The sequence below is a fragment of the Pelodiscus sinensis genome, chromosome 24, assembly GCF_052426305.1.
Source record: "Pelodiscus sinensis isolate ZL-2025 chromosome 24, ASM5242630v1, whole genome shotgun sequence".
NCBI classification, from domain to species: Eukaryota; Metazoa; Chordata; order Testudines; family Trionychidae; genus Pelodiscus; species Pelodiscus sinensis.
The window spans coordinates 25,805,001-25,826,724 of record NC_143075.1 but is presented as its reverse complement, the minus strand read 5'-3'; the positions used below and the strand labels follow the sequence as shown (position 1 = coordinate 25,826,724).

At 50.0% G+C, this 21,724-nt stretch overlaps 2 protein-coding genes across 9 annotated transcripts in view; both read left to right on the top strand.

Moving 5' to 3' along the window:
* KIF17 (kinesin family member 17) overlaps window positions 1-11,157 on the top strand; it is a 149,569-nt gene extending 138,412 nt beyond the window's left edge. For 7 of the 8 annotated variants that reach the window (XM_075906578.2, XM_075906577.2, XM_075906576.2 and 4 more), the window contains one exon: window positions 10,132-11,157. In XM_075906578.2, the coding sequence (XP_075762693.2) occupies window positions 10,132-10,328 (197 nt within the window). In that variant the 3' untranslated portion in view covers window positions 10,329-11,157. Of the gene's footprint in view, window positions 1-842; window positions 1,065-1,702; window positions 2,289-10,131 lie in introns of those variants that run through there. The other variant, XR_016347804.1, reaches the window with a different exon arrangement.
* A 1,640-nt stretch (window positions 11,158-12,797) lies between these two features.
* DDOST (dolichyl-diphosphooligosaccharide--protein glycosyltransferase non-catalytic subunit) overlaps window positions 12,798-21,724 on the top strand; it is a 14,137-nt gene continuing 5,210 nt past the window's right edge. The window contains exons 1-5 of the mRNA XM_075906339.2: window positions 12,798-13,021; window positions 13,997-14,107; window positions 16,573-16,659; window positions 17,215-17,318; window positions 20,863-20,957. Of these exons, the coding sequence (XP_075762454.2) occupies window positions 12,862-13,021; window positions 13,997-14,107; window positions 16,573-16,659; window positions 17,215-17,318; window positions 20,863-20,957 (557 nt within the window). The 5' untranslated portion in view covers window positions 12,798-12,861. The remainder of the gene's footprint in view (window positions 13,022-13,996; window positions 14,108-16,572; window positions 16,660-17,214; window positions 17,319-20,862; window positions 20,958-21,724) is intronic.

Sequence of the window (21,724 nt, the reverse complement as noted above, 5' to 3'; positions counted from 1 at the left end):
GTCGGAGTTAATTCACATTCAGATTATCACCCTGGCCACAACTTGCTGTCTTTTTTCCCTCCATAGCAGGGGTGGGCAATCATTAGTGAATTTTGGAACATGGTCCCGGGCCTACTGCAGGCCTCCAGAAGCGGTGGGGCAGGGAAGTACTGAGAGGGGATGTGTGAGATTGAAATAGAGACACAGACTTTGTGACACTGGTTGAGGCTATGTCTATACTACAGAGTTTTTGCGGAAAAATGGCTCTTTTTGGTGAAAGGGTTCTTTCTGCAAAAAGGCGAGTGTGGACGGACAACAGGGTTTTTTTGTGCAAGACGAGGCCTCCAGGAAAAAGCAGACGTGCTGTGGTGGATACTCCATAAAACTCATCACACCTCTATAGTTCCTGTCGTCTGGCCCCTCTTAAAGCTGCAGTCCCCCTGGACTAGTCTTGTGGCAGAAAGCCGACCAGAGAGCAGCATGGCTCTCCCTGCCACAGGCCTGATCAGCATGTCTGAGCCTCAAGCCTCCTGAGACACCTCTAGCCCTAGCAGGGAGTAGTCCCAGGGGTCCCAGGACCCACGAAGGGAGAACAAGAGGCGGGCACTCTCCTGGTCAGGCCCGGAGATTAAGTCCCTCCTAGAGCTGTGGGTCCAGGAGGAGACATTTCAGGATCCCGAGGCCAAGAGGAGGAACGCGGACATTTATGGCCAGACGGCGCAGTCCCTGGCAGAGCTTGGAGACCCACTCCAGACCTTGGAACAGGTCTGGAGCAAAGTCAAGGAGCTCAGCCAGGGATCTGTCTGTGCCACCAAGCGCGGCTTGCAACCGGGGCAGGACCCCACACCTGCCCCTTCTTCCAGGAGTTGCGTGACATCCTGAGGGATGGGGAAATGTCCTCTCCATCCACCTGCATCAACTCTGGGCTGGCGACCCCCGTCATCACCCAACCGGAGGAGGAGCAGGAGGGTGAGGGCCAGCCGGCCACGGCAGAGGAGAAGGAGGAGCAGAGGGGCACCGTGACCCTGTCCCTGTAGCCAGTGCCTGTCAGCCAGGACGTCTCCCAGGCTTTCTCAGATCCTCAGGTGCGTGGTCTCACTTTGTCACTCACACAGAGGGCGGGAGAGGCGGGTGCACAGGGGCCTGAGGGCGAGTATCATTTGGGCTGCTCGGGCTGCACAGCGTGCTGAGGTCCACACACCTGCAACCTTGTGCAGCGTGAGTGTGTGGCACGTGGATGCATCAGGCAGCCCCTGAGCACGCCTGGGATCCTGCTGGCAGGCTCAGAGGAGGCCACACACTTCCTGCCCTGGGGGGCGGGGAGGTGCCCTGGCTGGAAGCAGGCTAGCCACAAGGTCGCAGGCTCGACCCCACACACACACCGATGAGTGTTGCACACAGTATGCAGCCATGCCTGCATGTGCAACACAGCAGCTGCGCCCATAGGCAGCTCTGCAAGCCACCCCTGTGTGTGCGGCCCCCAGGTAGGCCCAGGCTGCTCCCAGCTCCTCTGCCGTCCACTTCCCTTGGCTGCTTGCCCGTGGGCTGGGGGGAGTGTGGGTAAGCAGGCAGCACAGCCCTCTGGGCACGTCGGGGCCCCTGTGAGGCTGGACCTGCTGTGAAGGACATCCCCATCCTCTGGGGTGCAGACTGTAGGTGCACAGCCTCGGACAGTGTCTGCAGGGATGACTGACAGCCTCTCCCTCTTGTGTGTTCTCCACAGCCAGACCAGCCGGGAGGGAAGCGCCAGCTGGTCCACCACCAGTGCTTGGGGGGCCCAAAGGCACGCAAGGGTCCAGGAGCAGCTGATGTGGCAGCACATCACTGTCCTGGGGGCATGGAGCGGACCCTGGCACACGAGGGCCGTGCCGATCTCGAGTGGCAGGAACATGCCTGGGGCCAGTTCCTCGAGTGGTGTGACTGCATGTGTGCTGTCATGTCCAGCATGGCGGCACGCCCGCCTCATGCCACTGTTCCTGGCTCCCACTCTCCTGTGCCCCCTGCTATGCCCATTCCCCGTCCACTTGCCACCCCTGCTATGCCTCTGCTCCCTCTCCAGGTGATACCCAGGCACCTTCCTCCTGCCCCCCACCAACCCTGACCCCGCTCCAGTCCCCCATCCTGGCCACCCCCCTGTGCTCCCCACACCCACCCAACCATAAGCCCAATGAGGCCCCTGCACCAAAGGTGGCACATGGAGCCACCCCCCACAGTCCTCACAGTTATGAATCCCCCTTCCAGTTAGGAGCCCCCTTCCCCTGCCCACCTTTTGTTGATGTAATATAAATAGACATTTTTTATTGTTGAAAACTAAAGAGGTGTGTTTATTGTGAAGTCAGGGAAGGGGGAAAGGGAGAGGTTATGGTGGGGAAGGGATCTGTCCGCAAGACAGAGACCCCTTGGGAGGAGGCCTTGGGGTGAGTTAAGGGGGTGCTTGAGAGACCTTCTCCCTCAGGGCCTCCCAGATGTGCACCCCAGCCTGGTGGACCTGTCAGATGGCAGCTGTCCACTGCTGCTTGAATGCTTGCCCCTCACAGCCAGCATCTGCCCCCCGCCCTGGGAGGAAGGCTTCCCCCTTCTCTCCACAGTGTTGTGGAGGACACCACATGCCGCAACCACCTCAGGGATGTTGTGTTCCCCCACGTCAAGGCGGGTCAGCAGTCACCGGAAGCGGCCTTGAGGCAGCTGAAGGCGCATTCCACCTGGATCCTGGCCCAGTTCAGGTGGGCATTAAATCAGTCCCTGCTGGAGTCCAGGTGTCCACTGTACAGCTTCATCAGCCACAGCATGAGGTGGTAGGCCACGTCCCCCATGATGCACAGTGGCATCTGCACGTACCCAACCGCAAAGTCCCAGCAGGGGAAGAATGTGCCCACTTCCAGCTCGCGGTACAGGCTGGAGTTTCTAAAGATGCGGGTGTCATGTGCCCTGCCCAACCACCCCACAAAAATGTCTGTGAAGTGTCCATGGTGGTTGACCAGGTCTGCACCACCATCAAAAAGTAGCCCTTGCAATTTATGAAGTGGTCTGCTCGATGTTCTGAGGCTTGGATCAGGATGTGGGTCCCATCTATGGCTCCCCTGCAGTTCAGGAACCCCAGGGCAGCAAATCCAATCACAGTCACATCCAGGTCTCCCAGACAGATGACCAGGTCTCATCCAGGTCTCCCAGATGGATGGCAGCAGGATGGAATTGATGGCCCACACCACCTGCAGAAGGACAAAAAAACCCAGAAAACACGCAGAGAATGGGGGCGGGGGTGCCTGAGCCCTTGGGAGGTGCCCGCCCCCCCTCTTATCCCCTCTCCCCCCAAACACCCCAGGAGCCACCCCCTAGAGGCTGCCTCCCCAGCAGCAGGGCTGTGTGAGGGCAGGACTGTACAACCCGCCAGGGACGGAGTTTTCCTCTACCCCCACTCCACACCCAGAGCCCCCACCCCTCCTTTCCTGAGGGTCCCTCTTATTGAGGACTCTCCCCCCCTGCCGTGCAGAGACTGCAGACCCAGAGTGCCTTACTTGCATGAGGAGGGCCCTGACGGTGGACTTCCCCATGCTGAACTGGTTGGCCCCTGACCGGTAACTGTCTGGGGTGGTGAGCTTCCAGAGGGCGATGGCAACCCGCTTCTCTAGGGGAATGGCGGGTCGCAGGTGGATGTTGCGTCGTTGGAGGGGAGGGGCGAGCAAGGCACACAGCTCCTAGAATGTCTCCTTCCTTATTCTGAAATGTTGGCACCACTGCTGGTCATCTCATTGCTCTGTGAGCAGCCGGGCCCACCAGTCGGAACTGGTGTCAAGCCTCCCGAACCGCCTCTCCACAGTAGGCTGCGGCTGCCAGAGTGTAGCTGCCGCACCCAGGGAGAGAGTCTCCAGAGTGGGCTCGGGGTCGAGGTCCTGCAGGAGCAGGATGGCAGCTGGCACAAAGTGCTGCCGAAAATGCATCATGGCCGTGTGGGGCCATCGCATGCCCAGGGGCAACTCCAGCTCCATGGTACCAGTAGAAAAGCTGTGGGGTCCAAAAAACCACAGGGCAACCACAGCAGGCACTGCTGAAGCTTTGCTGTCCCTCGCAGAGGTAGCAAGCAGGCAGCAGAAGCAGGGAACCGGCTGTCCGGGAGGTCCCTTTAAGCACCTGTCTCTGCTAGGCCCCAGCACCAGCACTCGGAAGCAACTGGTGACCTTAAGCCCTGCCTGAAGAGGTTCTGGGTGGCCTTTTGTGTGAGACAGCATCCTCTGAGTCTAGGCACTCTCTTTCGCAAAAGCACATTGGTTTTTCAATGCACTTTTGCAGTGTGCAAAAGCGGCGAGGAGTCCTGTGGCGCCTTACAGACTACAAGTGTGGACACTCCCTCGCACAAGGAGTTTTTGCGGACGCTCTCTTCCACAAAAAGCTTCGTGAGCAAGAGGCCTGCAGTCTAGACATAGCCTGCGTGTGTATGGGAGTGTGTGTGTGGTAGTGACTGTGTGGAGCACAGAGACAGTGTGGCACAGCCTGGGTGTGTGTGACAGTGACACACCAAGTGTGTGCTGGCTGTGCTCTCTGAGAGAAGCCATGTGCTGTCTTTTTATGGAAAGCTGTCCTGCTCTGTTGTCTGCCCCTTCCCCCACACTGCAGAGATGGGCTGTGTGCATGAGAGGGAGAGAGCACAAGCACTGAGATCTTAGACCCAGGCTCTGTCTCTTAAGGCAGGCACTCCTCTGAGTCACTTACCGTCCATGCTTCAGACTGGAGCAGCTCCGCTGTGGGTCTCCCTCTCCCCGACCCCTGCTCTGCAGAGATGGGACACGGGTAGGGGGACACCCTGACTTCCACACTCCCCTTTCCCTCCTCCTCATCCCCGCTCTGCACAGGGAGCAGGGGAATCCTGGAAACAGCCTGGCTGTAGGACAGAGGAAAGTGGGGGAGGGGCAGCTGAACAAAGGCTGCCTGGGTAACTATGCATGCTCCATTAATCAGCTGGGTGGCCAGAGAGAAATGCTTGGTGGACTGCATCCAGCCCCCAGGTCTGATTTTGGCCACCCCACTTTATAGTAAGAACAAGGAGAAGTCCCGTGGCACCTTATAGACTAACATATTTATTAGAGCATAAGCATCCAATAAATTGATGCATGCATCTGATGAAATGGGTCTTTGCCCACGAAAGCTTATGCTCCAATAAATCTGTTAGTCTATAAGGTGCCACAGGACTCCTCGTGGTCTCGCAGATTCAGACTAACACGGCTCCCCTCCGATACTTGCCACTTTATAGCATTACCATTCATTGCAGTTTTTCAGGGAATAAAACACCATGGGCTGGAGGTCTGCAGAATCAGCAGCCTTAGCCTGTATGTCATTCATTGGTGTTAGCGATTCCTTTTTAAATTTGTCATGGACTTAGGTGTTCGTGACAGGTGTTCTTGATGTCTCTGAAGTAATTTGTTTTAGGAATAGCTAAATTATAAGTTTCTGTCAATGTATAGCATGGGCCCCGTCAGTGCACAAAACTCCCATTGAATGCAGTAAGGGTATGTCTATACTGCAAAGTTAATTTAAAATAACAGCCGTTATTTCAAATTAACTTTAATAGCATCTATACATGCAAACCGCTGTTTCGAAGTTAATTCAAAATAGCGGAGCGCTTAATTCGAATTTGGTAAACCTCATTCTACGAGGAGTAACGCCAAATTCGAAATAGCTATTTCGAATTAAGTGATGTGTAGACACTTAATTCGAAATAGGGGGCCTCCAGCCCTTCCCAGGGAGCCCTGGTGGCCACTCTGGGCATAACCAGGAAAACTTACTCTCCTCTCCCCCAGCCCCGGAGCCATTAAAGGGGTAGACCCTGGCCACAGTGGCTGTGCCAGCTCCAAGCCTGCCAGCCCAGAGCCAGCAGTGGCCACCAGGGCCCCTGACCTAGCGGCCCCAAAACAGGAGCCAGCAAGCCACTTGCAGCCAGCCCTCCACCACTCCCCAGGAGCAGTCTGCCAGCTCCCAGGAGCCTCACAGGGGCTGGAGAAGGCGGGTGCCTTCCTGGTCCAGAGTGGAGATCATGGACCTTATGCAGGTTTGGGGGGATGTCCCCAATGTCCAGGATCTCAGCCCTAGACGGAGGAACACAGCTATCTATGCCAGGATAGCTGCCAGCCTGGCCACCAAAGGCGACAAACGAACCCAGGAGCAGGTCTGCATGAAAATCAAGTTGGTCTGGCGAGACCCCCAACACTGGACCCTGAGCTTCCCCTCCCCTCTTTTCCCCTTGCTTCCCCCTTCCAGCTCCCTCCTCCCAGGTTTCCCCCTCTCCTCTCCCACCCTCTCTCTTCCCCTCTCCCACCTCCTTTTCCCAGTCTCCCCAGAGGTTCATCCTCCCCCCAGTTTTGTTCAATAAACCCGGTTTCTATTTTTGAACATACGATTCTTTTGTTTGACATCAAGAAGGAGAGTAGGGAGGGGTAAGTGGCAGGACGTGAGGGAGGAATGGGGCACGAGCCCCCGGTGGGGAGGACCGGGGAGGCTCTGAGGGCTCCTTGGGGTGGACGCTCCCCCGCAGGGCCTTCTGGATCCTGACAGCCCCCCGATAGACCCCCGGATGGCAGCCTGCAGCTGTGCTGATGGCAACGACCCCACGAGACGCACCGGCGTGCCCAGGGGCAGCTCTGGCTCCATGTGGCCGAGTGCTGTGGTGTCCCGATTGCAGGCTCTCAGGGCACTCCAAGACAGGACTGCTTTGCTGTCCCTCATCGAGGTAGACAAGCAAGCAGGGAACCCTGAGAACTGTCTGTCCGGGGTGGGGGTAGGGTCCCTTTAAGCACGGAGCTCAGTTAGCCTCAGGCAGCAGCCCCACACGCTAAGTCCTAACCTGATGCCCTGCAAGCACTGGTTCCAGCCTGCCTTATCTTTGGTTCAGGGTCCACTCAGTGTGGACGTGCTATTTTGAAATAGCAAAACGCTATTTCAAAATAGGTTTTGTGTATAGATGCGTTATTTCGAATTAACTTAATCTGAATTAACTATTTCGACTTAAATTAACTCGAATTAACGCTGTAGTGTAGACATACCCTAAGAGTCTCTTGCTGTTCATGCCTCCTGTTTTTTGGTTTGAGATTGCTGGGGGGGGGGGGGCGGGGATTCCATTTGATTTTGGAACAGTTTTGGAGCTACAGAGATCTGAGGTCACTTCTGAGCCAGCCCACAGAAATAAATGCAGCTGAGGATGAACAGGTACAGAGCCTGTTATCATCAGGTCACTGGTTTCAAAGTAGCCTAGATAGGTCTGACAAAAGATAACCACACTGTGGTAGCCTGAGTGAAAAAGATTTTTGCAGGGTCGTAGTCTAATGCCTAGTGGATAGCTGTCTGCATAACAAAATCCAACACCATGGTTGGTGCTAACTGGCATCTTTGCCAAAGACTGGATGGGGTATAAACAGTCCTTTCTTGCCTTTAGAAATGGTCTCATAAGAACTGATTGAGTCACAATCATGAGGCAGCATGGAGAAATTTGTCCAGTTATTTCTTCTTCTGTGAATGAACCCTATTATTGCTATAGTCTCTAAAATGCAGATGCATGGTGGCGGCTGGGCCCTTCAAATAAAGAGAGTAAGCAGAAAGCCAGAACAAAACAAAGTCATATTGAACAATTCAGCCAATTAAATGAGCTTTGCATTATGACATGAAAGTCACTAAACTTAGGGTACATCTACATTTGCTCCCTAGTTCAGACTAGGGATGCAAATGTAGGTGACCAAAATTGCTAATGAAGCGGGGATTTAAATATCCCACACTTCATTAGCAAGATCTCACCCGACACGCTAGTCCGAATCACAGTTGCTTCGAACCAGGAAGTGCGTGCCAAGACGCGATAGTTCGAACCAAAGCCCTTGGTTCGAACTAACGTTCCTCTTCGCACTTCCTGGTTCGAATCAGCTGTGATTCAGACTAGTGCGTCGGGCTAGCACTAAACAGTAACAAATCACCGGGACCAGATGGCATTCATCCAAGAGTTCTGAAAGAACTCAAATGGGAAATTGAGGAACTTGTAAATATCCTTTAAACCATTTCTGTATCAGATGACTGGAAGGTAGCTAACGTGATGCCCATTTTTAAAAAGGGCTCTGGAGGTGATCCTGGCAATTACAGACCGCTAAGTCTAACTTCATTACAGGGCAAACTGATTGAAACAATAGTAAAGAATAGAATTGTCAGACACATAGATGAACACAATTTGTTGGGGGAAAGTCAATGTGGTTTCTGTAAAGGGAAATCCTGCCTCACTAATCTACTAGATTAGTACGTCTAAACAGCAGTGTACATAGAGCCTGGCTAAACTACAAGCCCTTATTTTGAAATAATGTCAAGCAGGAGGACTTCTGACTCATGGTAACCCTAATTTCACGAGGAGTAAGGGAAGTTGGAGAGTGTTCTTCCTTCGACTTCCTGCTGTGTAGACAGCGCCTAAAGCCACATTGAGCTATTTCAACTCAAGCTACGCAATTGATGTAGCTAAAGTTGCGTAGCTTAATTTGACTTTAGCCCTGCTGTGTAGACGTACCCGTAGGATTTTTTGAGCGGGGTCAACAAGCATGTGGTCAATGGGAATTCAGTGGATATAGTGTACTTAGTTTTCCAGAAAGCCTTTGCTAAAGTTCCTTACCAAAAGCTCTTAAGCAAAGTAAACTGTCATGGGATAAGAGGAAAGGTCCTCTCACAGACTGGTTAAAAGATAGGAAATAAAGGGTAGGAATAAATGGTCAGTTTCAGAATGGAGAGAGGTAACCAGTGGTGACCTGCAGGGTCTGCACTAGTATTAATTCTGTTCAACGTACTCATAAATCATCTGGAGAAAGGGGTAAATAGTGAGGTGACAAAATTTGCAGATGATACAAAACTGTTCATATTAATTAAGTCCACAGCAGACTGTGAAGGATTTAGAGAGCTCACAAAAATAGGTGACTGGGCAACACAATGGCAAATGAATTGTAATGTTGATAAATACAAAGTAAGGCATATTGGAAAACATAATCCCAAGCATATGTACAAAATGATGGGGATTAAATTAGCTATTACCACTCGACAGAGATTTTGGAGTCATGTATAGTTTTCTGAAAATATTCACTCAATGTGCAGCAGCAGTCAAAAAAGCAAACAGAATGTTAAGAATTATTTAAAAAGTATAGAGAATAAGACAGAATAGAATATCTTATTGCCTCTATATAAATCCATGGTACACATCTGGAATACTGCATGCAGATGTGGTCGTCTCATCTTAAAAAAGATACCTTGACATTGGAAAAAGTTCAGAAAAGGGCAACAAAAATGATTAGGGGTTTGGAACAGCTGCCAAATGAGGAGAGATTAATAAAACTGGGACTTTTCATTTTAGAAAAGAGGAGACTAAGGGGGAATATGATAGAATTCTGTAAAATCATGACTGGTGGGAAGAAAGTAAATAAGGAAAAGTTATTTACTTGTTCCATAGCACAAGAACTTGGAGTCACCAAATTAAATGAATAGGTACCAGGTTTAAAACAAACAAAAGGAAGTATTTCTTCACACAAGGCCCAATCAACCTGTAGAACTCCTTGCCAGAGAATGTTGTGTAGACCAGGACTTTAACAGGGTTCAAAAAGGAATTAGGTAAATTCACAGAGGCTATTAGCCAGGATGGCTAGGAATGGTGTCACTAGCCTCTTGTCAGAAGGTAGGAATGGGTGACAGGGGATGGATCACTTAATAATTCCCTGTTCTGTTCATTCCTTCTGGAGCACCTTGTATTGCCACTGTCAGAAGACAGGATACTGAGCTAGGTAGACCTTTGATCTGACTCAGTATGGTCATTAACTCAGTCTGTGATCTACTTTCAAGGGGGTGTAGGCATCAAATTCCAAACATGGAGGTAGTTGCTGAGAAAGCTCAGCCACCAGACACTCTCCAGGACTGTTGGTTATTAGTATTTGAATAGATACATTCCATAGTCAGAAAACCAACTAGTGAAATGGTCGACTCGTCTGGAAGTTCCTTAAAATGAATAAATTAAATTTAAAAAAATCTCTACATTTCCTGACTGCCTTCAGTAGAATTAATAGATAAGATTTAATGCAGCTGGGAACTTGGAAAAGCATTGCTGAGACTTACTAGACTGAGGTGTTGGTTGGCATGTCTTATTCCTTTATTCTGCAGCCCATCATAACTCCCCTCCTGTGCTGAGCGCCCCCCTGAACAACAACACCTCCACCATGGCACCAGTCTCTCCTTCACAGACTGTGGAGATGCCCCAGCCACGTCCTTTCCGCCTAGAGTCGCTTGATTTCATCACACCGTCCTCCAAAACCAAACGCAAGAAGGGCAAAAACAACTTCACCAGTGACCCCTTCTGAGTGAAGTGGCCTCAGCTGGATACAGACCCTTTTGATTATAGTAGCCTTCCAGTTCCCGGTGGTCTCTAGTTGCCTTCAGGGCTAGTGTCAGCTCAGATTTGTAGCAACCTTTCTTGGCAGTTACCCTTTTAGAGTGTAGTGTTTGGTGGCAGCAATTTTCTTATCACAGCAGCTTTTGGAAGGTAGTTTGATTTTTCTTTCAGTTTAGGGTCAGTGGGGACAAATACTGCTTCTAGGGGGGATGAATTCTATAATGACAACTCCACCTGCTTCCCTTTCATGTGTATACAGCCAGAACCATAAATTTAGTCTTCCTTTCTGGTCACTGCCATGCTCAGCAGGTGGTGGGAAGTGAAATGTTTGTTAGGTGAGATATGAAGAAATTCCTCCAAAAAAGCCTTAAAATCACTTTCTATATTTTCCAGTGCACATTTCCTAGACAGAACTCATTTCCTTTTGGCTGTCATAGCCAAAAGGAGAGTTCATGACCCATGCAGAATTCTCCAGTATTATTCCTTATTGTAGTAAGATACTGAGAAGTTCTGGCAATATCACTGCATTCTCTTTTCTTGAAAAAAAGAGTCTGAAACTGACAATTTATAAGACACAAACTCAATTTCCCAAGGAAAAATACAGTTTGCACATTCCCTGACTCCTCTAGATGAGATCAGAAACTGCAGCTAAGTGAGACCGTGGAAATAATTGCTCCTGTCCTTGTGTTCAAAGCTTCAAGATGTTTTGTTAACTGTATGTTGACTGTTACTATTTTAGTCTTTTATGCACGGGACATCTAGTTAATGATCACAATAAATTGCCTTTTAATGACAAACTCAGTCTGCTGTTATATTTACAGTTTGTGTTCCTTTGTGATTTTGCCGAAGGTTGAATACATTGACCATTCTCCTCTAGCTTGTAAGGCATTGGATGGGGAGTTTCTTGCCTATCAGCTTTTGTTTCCAGATCAGAAAGCTACCACATTCATCTGTTTGTTGTTGAGCAAAACACATTGCCTACCCTGTGTAGGCAGTAAGAGGCAACCCCAATTGCAGCGCGTAGCTTGGGGAGGAAACAAACACATGCTGCAATATGGTATGAGCAGTGGTGGTGGGAAGTAAGCCCCCCCTCCCCCCGGTGGGTAATAGGGATGTTAGCTATTGGCTGTGTCTAGACTAGCATGATTTTCCGCAAATGCTTTTAATGGAAAAGTTTTTCCCGTTAAAAGCATTTGCGGAAAAGAGCGTCTAGATTGGCATGGACGCTTTTCCGCGAAAGCACTTTTTGTGGAAAAGCGTCCGCACCAATCTAGATGCAGTTTTGCACAAGAAAGCCCCGATAGCCATTTTCGCCATCGGGGCTTTTTTGCACAAAACAGTTTTTATCTGCCTACACTGGCCCTCTTGTGCAAAAACATTTCCGGAAAAGGGGTTTTGCCCAAATGGGAATGTCAAAGCATTTGTGCAAGAAGCACTGATTTCAGACAGTAGAATGTCAGTGCTTTTGCGCAAAATCAAGCGGCCAGTGTAGATAGCTGGCAAGTTTTTCGGCAAAAGCAGCTGCCAGTCTAGACACAGCCCCCGTGGTGGCTGCACAGTTACTAAAATACCCCCTGGGGGTGGTGCTGGCAGCCAACGTGCTCCTGTGCCCCAGCCCTGCGCCAGGAGCGGCTGGGGAGCCAGTTCAAACCCCGAGCACTGCCCCCCCCCCATGTGGCCAGCCCCAGACGCTGAAGGATCCCGAGCCTGGAAGGAACCAGCGGGAGCTCCTGTCACTGCTGCGGGGGCCGCAAACACCCCCCTTGAGCAGGAAACGCAGCCGCTGCCTGCTCCGGCCGAGCCCCGGGACCGGCCGCTGCCTTGTTGGGGGACGCGCCGGGGCAGCGGGTCCGGCCACGAAAGCGCCTCGCGGGTCGGCAGGGCCCGGCACGTGTCTGCGCCACGTGACCGAGAGCCGCGCGCGCCCGGGGTGAGCCGAGGGAGGGGCGGCCGGAGCCTTTCAGCCGCGTGACGTCACGGTCACCCCGTTTGTTCCCCGACAGGCGCTCAGCGGCGGGCGGGGCCTGGCGGGCCAGAGAGGGAGGGGGCGGGGTGGAGAAATCTCAACGGACTCGAGGCGCGCGCCAAGGGCCAGGCCCTGGCCCCGCCCTAGCGCGGTTGCTATGACTACCGGGAGGGGGCTCTGACGCAGGGCAGGCGGCCACCCCGCCCCCGCCGCAGCACGAGCCGTCGCTCCGACGGGCCGCGGGGGGCGCTGGCGGGCTAGGTCCGAGCGCAGGCTACGTCAGCGCGAATCTGGCTGCAACGCGCAGGCGCCTCTGAGGACCCGCCCAGGGAGCGGTCCGCTGTGTGGCGCTGTCCGTCCCTGATTGGACCCCAGTCCCGAGGAGGCGGGCTTCCCGACGGGGGGGGAACGTGTGCAGAGTCCCGATCGCTTCCGGGTCAGGGGGAAGCAGCTTTCGGTGTCCCGCCTCTAGGGGCAAGGCGGGTCGCTGATTGGCGGGGAGGATTGGTTCCGGGTGAGCCCCTCCCCCCCGAAGATGGAGGTCGTGGCCGTTCTATCGCCGTGGTGGCCCCTGTTGCTGCTGGCAGCGGCGGGCCCGGGCCTGGCCCGCGAGGGCGGAGGGCCCCGGACCCTGGTGCTGCTGGAGAACATCAACCTGCGGGACACGCACTCGCTCTTCCTCCGCAGCCTGGCGGGTGAGGCGGCCCGGCGGGGGGGCCTGGCTCTGGCGGGGGGGCCCGGGGCCCGGCGGGGGGGCCTGGCTCTGGCGGGGGGGCCCGGCGGGGGGGCCTGGCTCTGGCGGGGGGGCCCGGGGGGGCTGGCGGGTGGCGGGCGGGGGGGGGCGGCGGGAGGGCCTGGCTCTGGCGGGGGGGCCGCTCGGAGACGCCCCGCGCTAGGCTCGGGCCCCGGGGAGCGTCTGGGCTGCGAGGTTTTCTGAAAAATCTTCACCGCGATCGTGAAGGGGGCGAGGGGCCGTTTGGAAACGGGACAGGGTCACCCGAGAGAGGCGGCGGAGCCCGGCACCGGCCATCTGGATGGGCTCTTTGATCCGGTGTATATGCTCTTTCGAAGCAGTCTGGTTCTGTGTGTGTGTGAGTGAGAGAGAGGGGGGGGGGGGACTGGTGGCGGGGGGTGGGGACCTGCTTGTTTTCTGGCTTCTCACCTTTGGCCGGAGTCCCTGCTAGAGGGTTTGATTCTTTCCTGTGTTAGTTCTTTTCTTTCTTTGTGGTGTTCATGTCATTCATTCCTTTGATCAAAGACGTCCATGACAATGCCATTGACAGTGCAACAAAATCAGCTACACCAGACTAACATGGCTACATTTCTATCACTATTGAAAGTGCAGACATTCTTGTTTTTGTTTTATTTGGTTTGTCTAAAAAGTCCCTGTCTAAAGGTCACTGCTTGCAGATTTACAGGGACAGTTCTGCAGATCACCAGTAACAGACAGTGCTGTCTGGAGTGCTGTGAAAAAAAATTTATTGTGGAAAGAGAAAATGCTTGATTTAGATGTTTATGTAGCAACTTTAAAAGTATGGCAACCAATTTGTTAGATTATAATTAAGAGCTCTCTTATCTCTCTCTCTTTACACCTTGATCCGTCTTATATTTTTGTTACTGTATGTTGAGGCAAACTATTCATGGCTATGATTTTTGTTTTCTGGATGCAGATAGAGGCTTTGACCTCACCTTCAGGACTGCTGATGACCCTGGCTTGTCTCTCATAAAATATGGAGAATTTCTGTATGACAACTTGATCATTTTCTCCCCTTCTGTAGAAGGTACGGTATCCTTTTGCATAAAGGAAAAGGCTCAGAAATTAAGTTATGCAATATTTTGAGACTCTTGGATAAAACATGCTAGTAGATCTGTAACGTGCCCTGCAGATATTAGCTAAACCTTACAACACCCCCTTGATATGGGTCTTTTGCTGTTTTAGATCCCCAGATGGGGAGGAGGCAAGAGGCTTACTCAGGGTGAAACAGTGAGTTGTGGTGGAGCTAGACTTTGTCCTAACTCCCTAGTCTCTTGCTGTAACCATGTGAATACTTTTCTTAGGCTTGAAGTAGTCTTCTGACTTCCTTCATTTTGTCCTTGAAGATGATTTTTGGGGTCTGTCCCTGAGATGTAGACTGGCAGGTGTTATCTTCACTCGTCATTAGGCAAACTGTAGTAGGAGCAGTATTTTAAGGTCCTCAGGCCCCTTCTAAAAGGGAGGAAAAGGCCTGTAAAAGAAACAATTAGCACAAAAATATAGTTGATTACTATGGACCTGCAATAACAGCCACTGTTGGATATCTATTTTCTGTAAACTCCTTTCTTAACCATTGTTTGCTGTGATCGTAACCATCAATGGCTGTTAATAAGTCTCTTAGAAGTTTTTTCCCATCTTTATACTTTCTGCTGTAAGGGAATCCAGATCTTTTTAGAAGAGGCAGTGTCAAACTAAGTGTCAGCCTGAAACTCATTGTGTCACTTTATAATCCCCATGTTGTGTTTAAAATTGTGGTATTGTGATTAAGTATAAAGTATTTATTGAATAGGTATTTTGGAGCAGTGCTTCCATAGATTAACAGATGTACTGTTCTATAACTAAAAGATGGAATAACACTAATTAAGTGTGGAGTAGTAGTGATTGTTTTCATTCATACCAAAATGTACTACAGAGAGAATCCAGATCATTAACAGCCTGAATCAATCTTGATGAGGGATCGTTAGTGAAGTGTTGTTTTTCAAAAAGGTCACTACTAAAGTGAAAAAAATCAGGTTATATTAGTGTAAAAAGAGAGCCAAGGAAGACCTTTTAAAAAGAACTCTTGTCACTTAGCAAGAGCAGAGAGCTAACTGATTATGTGAAGGAGACTCGATAGCATAATATGTAGCCCTGGGTTATAGCACACTTAACTTCAGATGAACCTCAGAGAATGCACTGGGTAACTTAATTTTGAACATTACAACTAGGACGGGGATGTTGGAATCAGATCCTTAAGAGGATCTGTATGTAGGAACCCTTTTAAAACTACTTCAGAGCTAAATTCCATTGTCTTCCTCGTGTACCTGTTCTTAACCTCTGAGTTCCTCCACTTCTGTCCTCCTTTCACTGTCCTGTTTTTCTCTCTACTATACCTTAACTAAGGTAATGAGTAAAGTGTTGGTTGCATGCCTTTCATCTTGCAGATATGTATGTTTCTCTAAATTCATTTGCTTTCTCTTTATATATTGGTTATTGTTGTTATCCTGAAGTTTAACTTTGATTTTATTAAAGAATGGAATGAGTGAGGCACTCCTTATAATTTCCCAGGAATGCTTGCACTGAAACCAACTGTAATTCATTTCCTATTTGAAGGAATTATGTAGAATTTCTGCAAACTGATTTATAAGAATTTGTATGTTGGGGTGAAGTGAGGAAGAAACAAATCAACTACAGGTAACCAAAAGAAAAGTATGCTTTACAGTGTGCTCAGAAAATAATAAAACCCTTAACAAAATTCATGTGGTTATTTCTTTGCAACTGAGATTCAATGGCTAGTTCGATGTCTTTACAGGGCAGGATTTGGGATTTTTTTCCCTTGTGTTCTTTCTGAAAGACTCTCTTCCTTCCTCCTTTAATGCAGCTCTTTAATTTATGATGGCCCTAGGTGTACAAGACCTTCAGGATCCTGCTTGAGGTTGAGGCCAAGTCATTTCCTGTGCCTATTGCATTGGCATAATTTCTCTATAAATAGGCCCCTTCATGAAAAATGTATCATGGTCTGGGAAGTCTGATCTTGTGTTGCTTTACCCTATGCTATAGAGATTTTATGGCAAGGCGAGGAAGGGGGAGATCAGCATTTCCCAAACTGGGGCACTGACTCAAAAGGGAGTTGTGGGAGGTGAGTTGTAAGGTTATTTTAGGAGGGCACAGTATGCGCTCCTGTGCTGCCTTCAGCTATTAGCCAGCTGCCCAGCTCTGAAGGCAGTGCCCTGGTAGCACTACTGCAAATCCCCTTACAATAATCTTGCACACAACCCTTACTTGGGTGAGGACCTCTACAATTACAACACAGTGAAATTTCAGATTTTAATAGCTGAAATCCTGAAACTTATGATTTTTAAAATCCAATAACTAAGAAATTGACCAAAATGAACCATGAATTTGGTAGGACCCTATCTATAAATCTGCTTCCCCATCCTTCTTCCCTCTCCTCCTTTGCTCCAAAGCACTGGTAAAAGAGTTTACTGAATCGTGGATATCTGGTCTTTTCAGATTTTGGCGGAAACATCAATGTGGAGACAATTACTGCTTTCATCGATGGAGGCGGAAGTGTCCTTGTGGCTGCCAGTTCTGACATTGGTCAGTAAAAACTGCATGCCAAACAAAGGGGTGTGAATGATGTCTTTTTCATTTTGTAGCTGCATAGCAGGAGTTTGCTGGATCTGGAGAGCCCTGCAGAGAAAAAGTCTTTGGAGTTGTTAAAACTGGTTAAATGATGGCACTTATCCAGTTCACCATTCTAACCTAGGTGCTGCGGCCATAGGGGCCTGCCACCTGGCCCAGCTGCCATGAGTTAACTGACAAGGGCCAGTCAGCCATTTAACATCTCTAGTTAGAACTCTGGCTGCAACCTTTTTTTAAAGGGAATTTCAAAAATTAAAATTATACAACACTCTGTGCACTAGAACCAGCCCACACACCTACACCCTCACTATAGTGAGGGATTTGGTATTAAAGAAAAAGAGAGCCTTAGTTTTACTTCTCAGAGAAAGCTGAGTTTAGCTAAGAGGTTAACTCAGTAGCGTGGGTAGCAGGACATTAGCATATAGGGCAGCTCTTCATTTTTATTTTGATTTCATTGCTTTTGTCTTCTACATACTGTGAATTGGGAATCTGCTGCTCTGTCCTTTTTAGGTGATCCTCTGCGAGAGCTGGGCAGTGAGTGTGGGATAGAGTTTGATGAAGACCGAACAGCAGTCATTGACCATCACAACTATGACGTCTCAGACCCAGGCCAGGTGAGTCAGGAACATGCCCGAGAACCTTTTTTTCTTTGGGGGCGGACATTGACCATGAAAAAATCAGTCCCAAACCACATGTAGCCCTGATGGCAGTAGGAGTAATGGAGGCTCAAGGCACTCTGCTGCGAAGTGGCAAGCCAGCACTCCAGCCCCGCAGGTGGGTGCAGAGGCCTGGGATGGGACCAGATATGCGGGATGTAGGAAGGAGCTCTGGGTTGGTGTAGGTTTGCAGGAGGGGGTGAGGGCTCTGAGGGAGTTGGTGGTACGGGAGAGTTCTGGGGGATCTGACTGGATGGCATTTACCTGGGCAATTCCTGATTAGCCGCGCAGCAGGGCTAACGCAGGCTCCCTGCCTGCCATGGCTCCGTTCTGATCCTGGAAGCAGCCTGCATATCTGCCTTAGGCAGAGGCTCAGCCAGGTAGTTCTGTGCAGTGCCCACTGCCCATGCCACATGTGCAGCTCCTATTGGACACAGTTCCTATACAGAGGGACGTCCCTGATCTCCTCTGCACCCAGGGGCCACATCAGGGCTGTTCCCCATGCCGACACTTCGAAGTGCAGAAGCTGGGGGGCTCACAAAGACTTTAAATATTTTGCCTCTATAGGCTCTGCTTACCAAAAATTCCCCAGAGTCACAGATTTACGGACTTTGGAGGGTAGCTGCTACCATTAAGTGAGAGACCCTAAAAACAAGGGGGAACACTTGAATGCCCTGCCCCCCACCTCCACCCCGGTGTATGCCAAGCTCCTTTACCACAAAGAGCTTGACAACAAAGTGGAGTCTCTGGTAGCTGATCTCTTGTTCGGTCTGTGTGTCTGCATGCTTCAGACTTCCTGTACTTTCCAGGACACACAAATCAAAGCAACTTAGTGTTTTGGTTTTTTTTAATTAACAAAACAAAAGATATATTTGATAAAGCATACTTAATTGCTAGGTGTTACAGAGCAACTAAGTAAAACAAATTACAGTAGACGTGAGATAATCCAGCTTCTTTGGGACCTATGTGGTGCCAGATTATCAAATATGCCGGAGTATCGGGAGGTCCTGGTACAGCTGCACGGCTTAACACAATCTCCCTCCCTCTCCCCTCCTCTTTCCTCTTTGCTTCTACTCCCTGCTGTAACCTGATCCTCCACTCTCCTTTCTTCTTCCCTTCTCCTTCTCCTTCTCCTCTCCCCTTTGCTGAAGCAAAATGCTCTCCTCCATACTGTAACATGATCCACTCTTCTCTCCCCTCCCGCCCCCCCCCAACCTTATGCTCCATCCGGGTACAGCCAGCACGTGTACTGAGCGACCGGCTTTTTAATCAGCTGGACAGGAGCTCTTGACATTTTGATGCTGGAGTATTGGGAGTGCCGAATAATTGGGTGCCAGACTATTAGAGTTTTACTGTAAAACACAGAAAATCTCTAGGAACATCTCTTAGATGGTGACTGAGGAGGGGAGGCATGGATCTCACAGAGCAGTTGAAACCAAACCACCAAAATAACGAAGAATATCCTGATCCACGACTGCATACACTTTTTCCCTTTATTTACTCAGCTCCCTTCCTGGTTTAGTCCACTTCCATGCCCCGAGTCCTGCCTGGGTTTAAATCATTGTGTGTGTGTCAACTCCTGGTTTAACTTTTCCCACACAAAGGAAATAGGCAAAGTATCTTATACAATTCAAATTTCAGCACTCAGTCCCCATTGGTGCTTCTGGCTCCCTGCCAGCAACCTAGCTAGCAACCTGAGTTTACCCTTAGTCACTGGCTGCTGGCCAGCATTCTCCTTCTATCTGTCACAGGCCACATGGGCATTTTAGCCTATGGTTTGGATTGGAGACTTGTGGCAGGCCAGACCCAGTCTACGAGCCAGAGGTTCCCCACTCCTGATGTCCAGGGCTCAAGGAAACTCATCTTAGCTAGTACATAGCTAGAATATTTGTAGCATTTGGCTGTATGGAGCCAAACCTTCTGTCTTTTCCTCTTTACACACCTTTTAATCTCTACCTGGGCAACTTCTAACATTCCAATCATACTGAGCAGTTAAGAACAGCACCTGGAATAGTAAAGGGTTCAGTGAACCTTGAACCACTTGGGGTATGTCTACTCTGCAGGCTAAAGTCAAGTTAAGATACGCAACTTCAGCTGTGTTAATTGCGTAGCTGAAGTCCAAGTACCTTAACTCGGCTGTAGGTGCTGACTACACGGCAAGAAGTCACAGGAAAAACACTCTTCCTTCCAATTCCCTTACTCCTCATGAAATGAAGGTTACGGAAGTGGGAGTAAGAAGCCCCTTATTTTGTGTAAACGCGCACTCTGTTGTTTTGAAATAAGCATGCAGTGTAGATATAGCCTTGGATAGGAATTCTCCCTTCCTAGTGACCTATGGAGCGTCCTTTTATTTGTGATGGGTCAGGAGATAGAATGTCATGCTTAATAGCCAGACCGATAAAAAGGTAATGCCAAGGCACCTGTACAAGGAGATCAGTATAGAAAATACTGTAGACATTTCTCAGATGTCTTGATTTTTCTGTCCTTGCATGGTTCTGAAATATCTGTCTTTACAGAAGAAATACAAGACATTCCAATAATGTTTGAGAGTTAAGAACATTTTTAACATAGCTTTTTTTTTTAAGCATGTGGGGGGGTATACAATGGATGAAGGAATTGCCATTGCTTTGAGTTGGGACAACTGTGTATCCAGAAGAGAGAATTCTTCTGAAAGACTAATTTTACCTGAGTTACATCAGCATTTCAGCTCCTAACCCACTTCATGTCACCGTTTAATTTCATAACCGGCTGCTCCTAACAGCAGATTGCCAAGCTGTAAGCTTAATAAATCTGTTCCTTACTTAAGACCACCTTGTGGTCTAGAGAAGACCCTTGTAGGCCAAGAAGAACCGAACTGCTGTAGCATGGACTGTAAGTGTCATAGACGAAGGCTTTAGGCAGCTGCTGTCTCTCCAGTATCTTCTGGCACTTTGGAACGCAGATTCTTCCATCCTGTACTTTCTCAACAAACTTTTTCTGGTGTTTTTGCAGTCTCTTCCACATTGTTCTCGTAGCTTCTGACAAGCAATCCGAAAAAGTAGGAACTGATAACACGTTACTGCAAGAAATCTGTTGCCCTGGGGTTTACCTTTGTTCTGATTTTAAGTTTCCTAATGTGCAACTCACAGAAAATTTGCTCTAAATTATGGCCAGCAGGGGCTGTTGACTTTTCTCTGAGGGCTTCTGAGTCTGGTTACTGATTCTGCCTCCTCCATCCCTTGCTACAACTCTTCCTGCGTAGAATCCTAGAGCTGGAAAAGACCTCAGGAGGTCATCAAGTCCATCCCCCTGCCCGAGGCAGGATCAATCCCCACTAAGGTGAAACTCCAGGTGAAACTCCAGAGTCATTTAGTGCTACTTTGAAGTGCTGGAAGGGCAACTCTTGAATATCAACTGCTTTGTGAGTGACAAGTGGGCACACATCTTAACAAGATGCCTGTGCACTAATGGTCCAGTAGCTTGTGAAAGCTTAACACAGGTCTCTTATGTTTCCTCCCCGAAGCACACGCTCATTGTTGCAGACTCTGAAAATCTGTTGAAGGCTCCCACCATTGTTGGGAGAACTCCGGTAAACCCTGTTCTCTTCTGCGGAGTCGGGTAAGTGAATTGTGAGGCAAGGCTGGCAATGGGGCTGGAACTGGAACAAGAGCTCTGTGGTTGAATGGGTTTCTTGCCACCATCTTCCATCCAGATAAGTAATAACCCTAGGGCTGAAGAATGCATGATTATAAACTAAGTATCATAGATTTGTTTGGCTTTTTTGGCCCTCAGTTGAGTTGCAATAGGCATTTGGTCCTTTTTTAACACGATGGCATGGAGGGGGTGGGTAGGTGAGAGAGAGAGAGGCACAGGTGTGTGTGTGTGTGCGCGTGTGCGCTAGTGAGCAGCCCAGTGTCTGAGAGTCTGTAACGCTGAAATGCTGGCTGTTCCCTCTGGGAGGCACTATTGCCTGAAATGCTGGCTGTTCCCTCTGGGTGGCCCGTGCTGTATGGGGAGTGTGGGGCCCAAACGGCCGCTTGTGACACTTGCTCCACCTCAGCGGTCTGGCTGAGTGGTGCAGAAGTCAGCTGAGTGCCATTGTGGGAGGCGAAGGGGGGCGGGGCGGTGACGTACATGGCCAGGCTCTGCCCCCCTTTGCCTCCCGCTGTGGTGCTCAGCTGACTTCTGCGCCACTCAGCTGGGGGAAGCCCAAACAGCCGCTTGCTCCCCCGTGGCAGCCCCGCTGAGTGGCGCAGAAGTCAGCCAAGCGCCACAACAAGAAGTGAAGGGGGGTGGGGCGGTGACGTGCGGCGTGACAGCAGCTCCAGGCCCTGCCCCTTGGCCATGAACATCACCTCCCTGCCTCCCGCAGTGGGGCTTGGCTG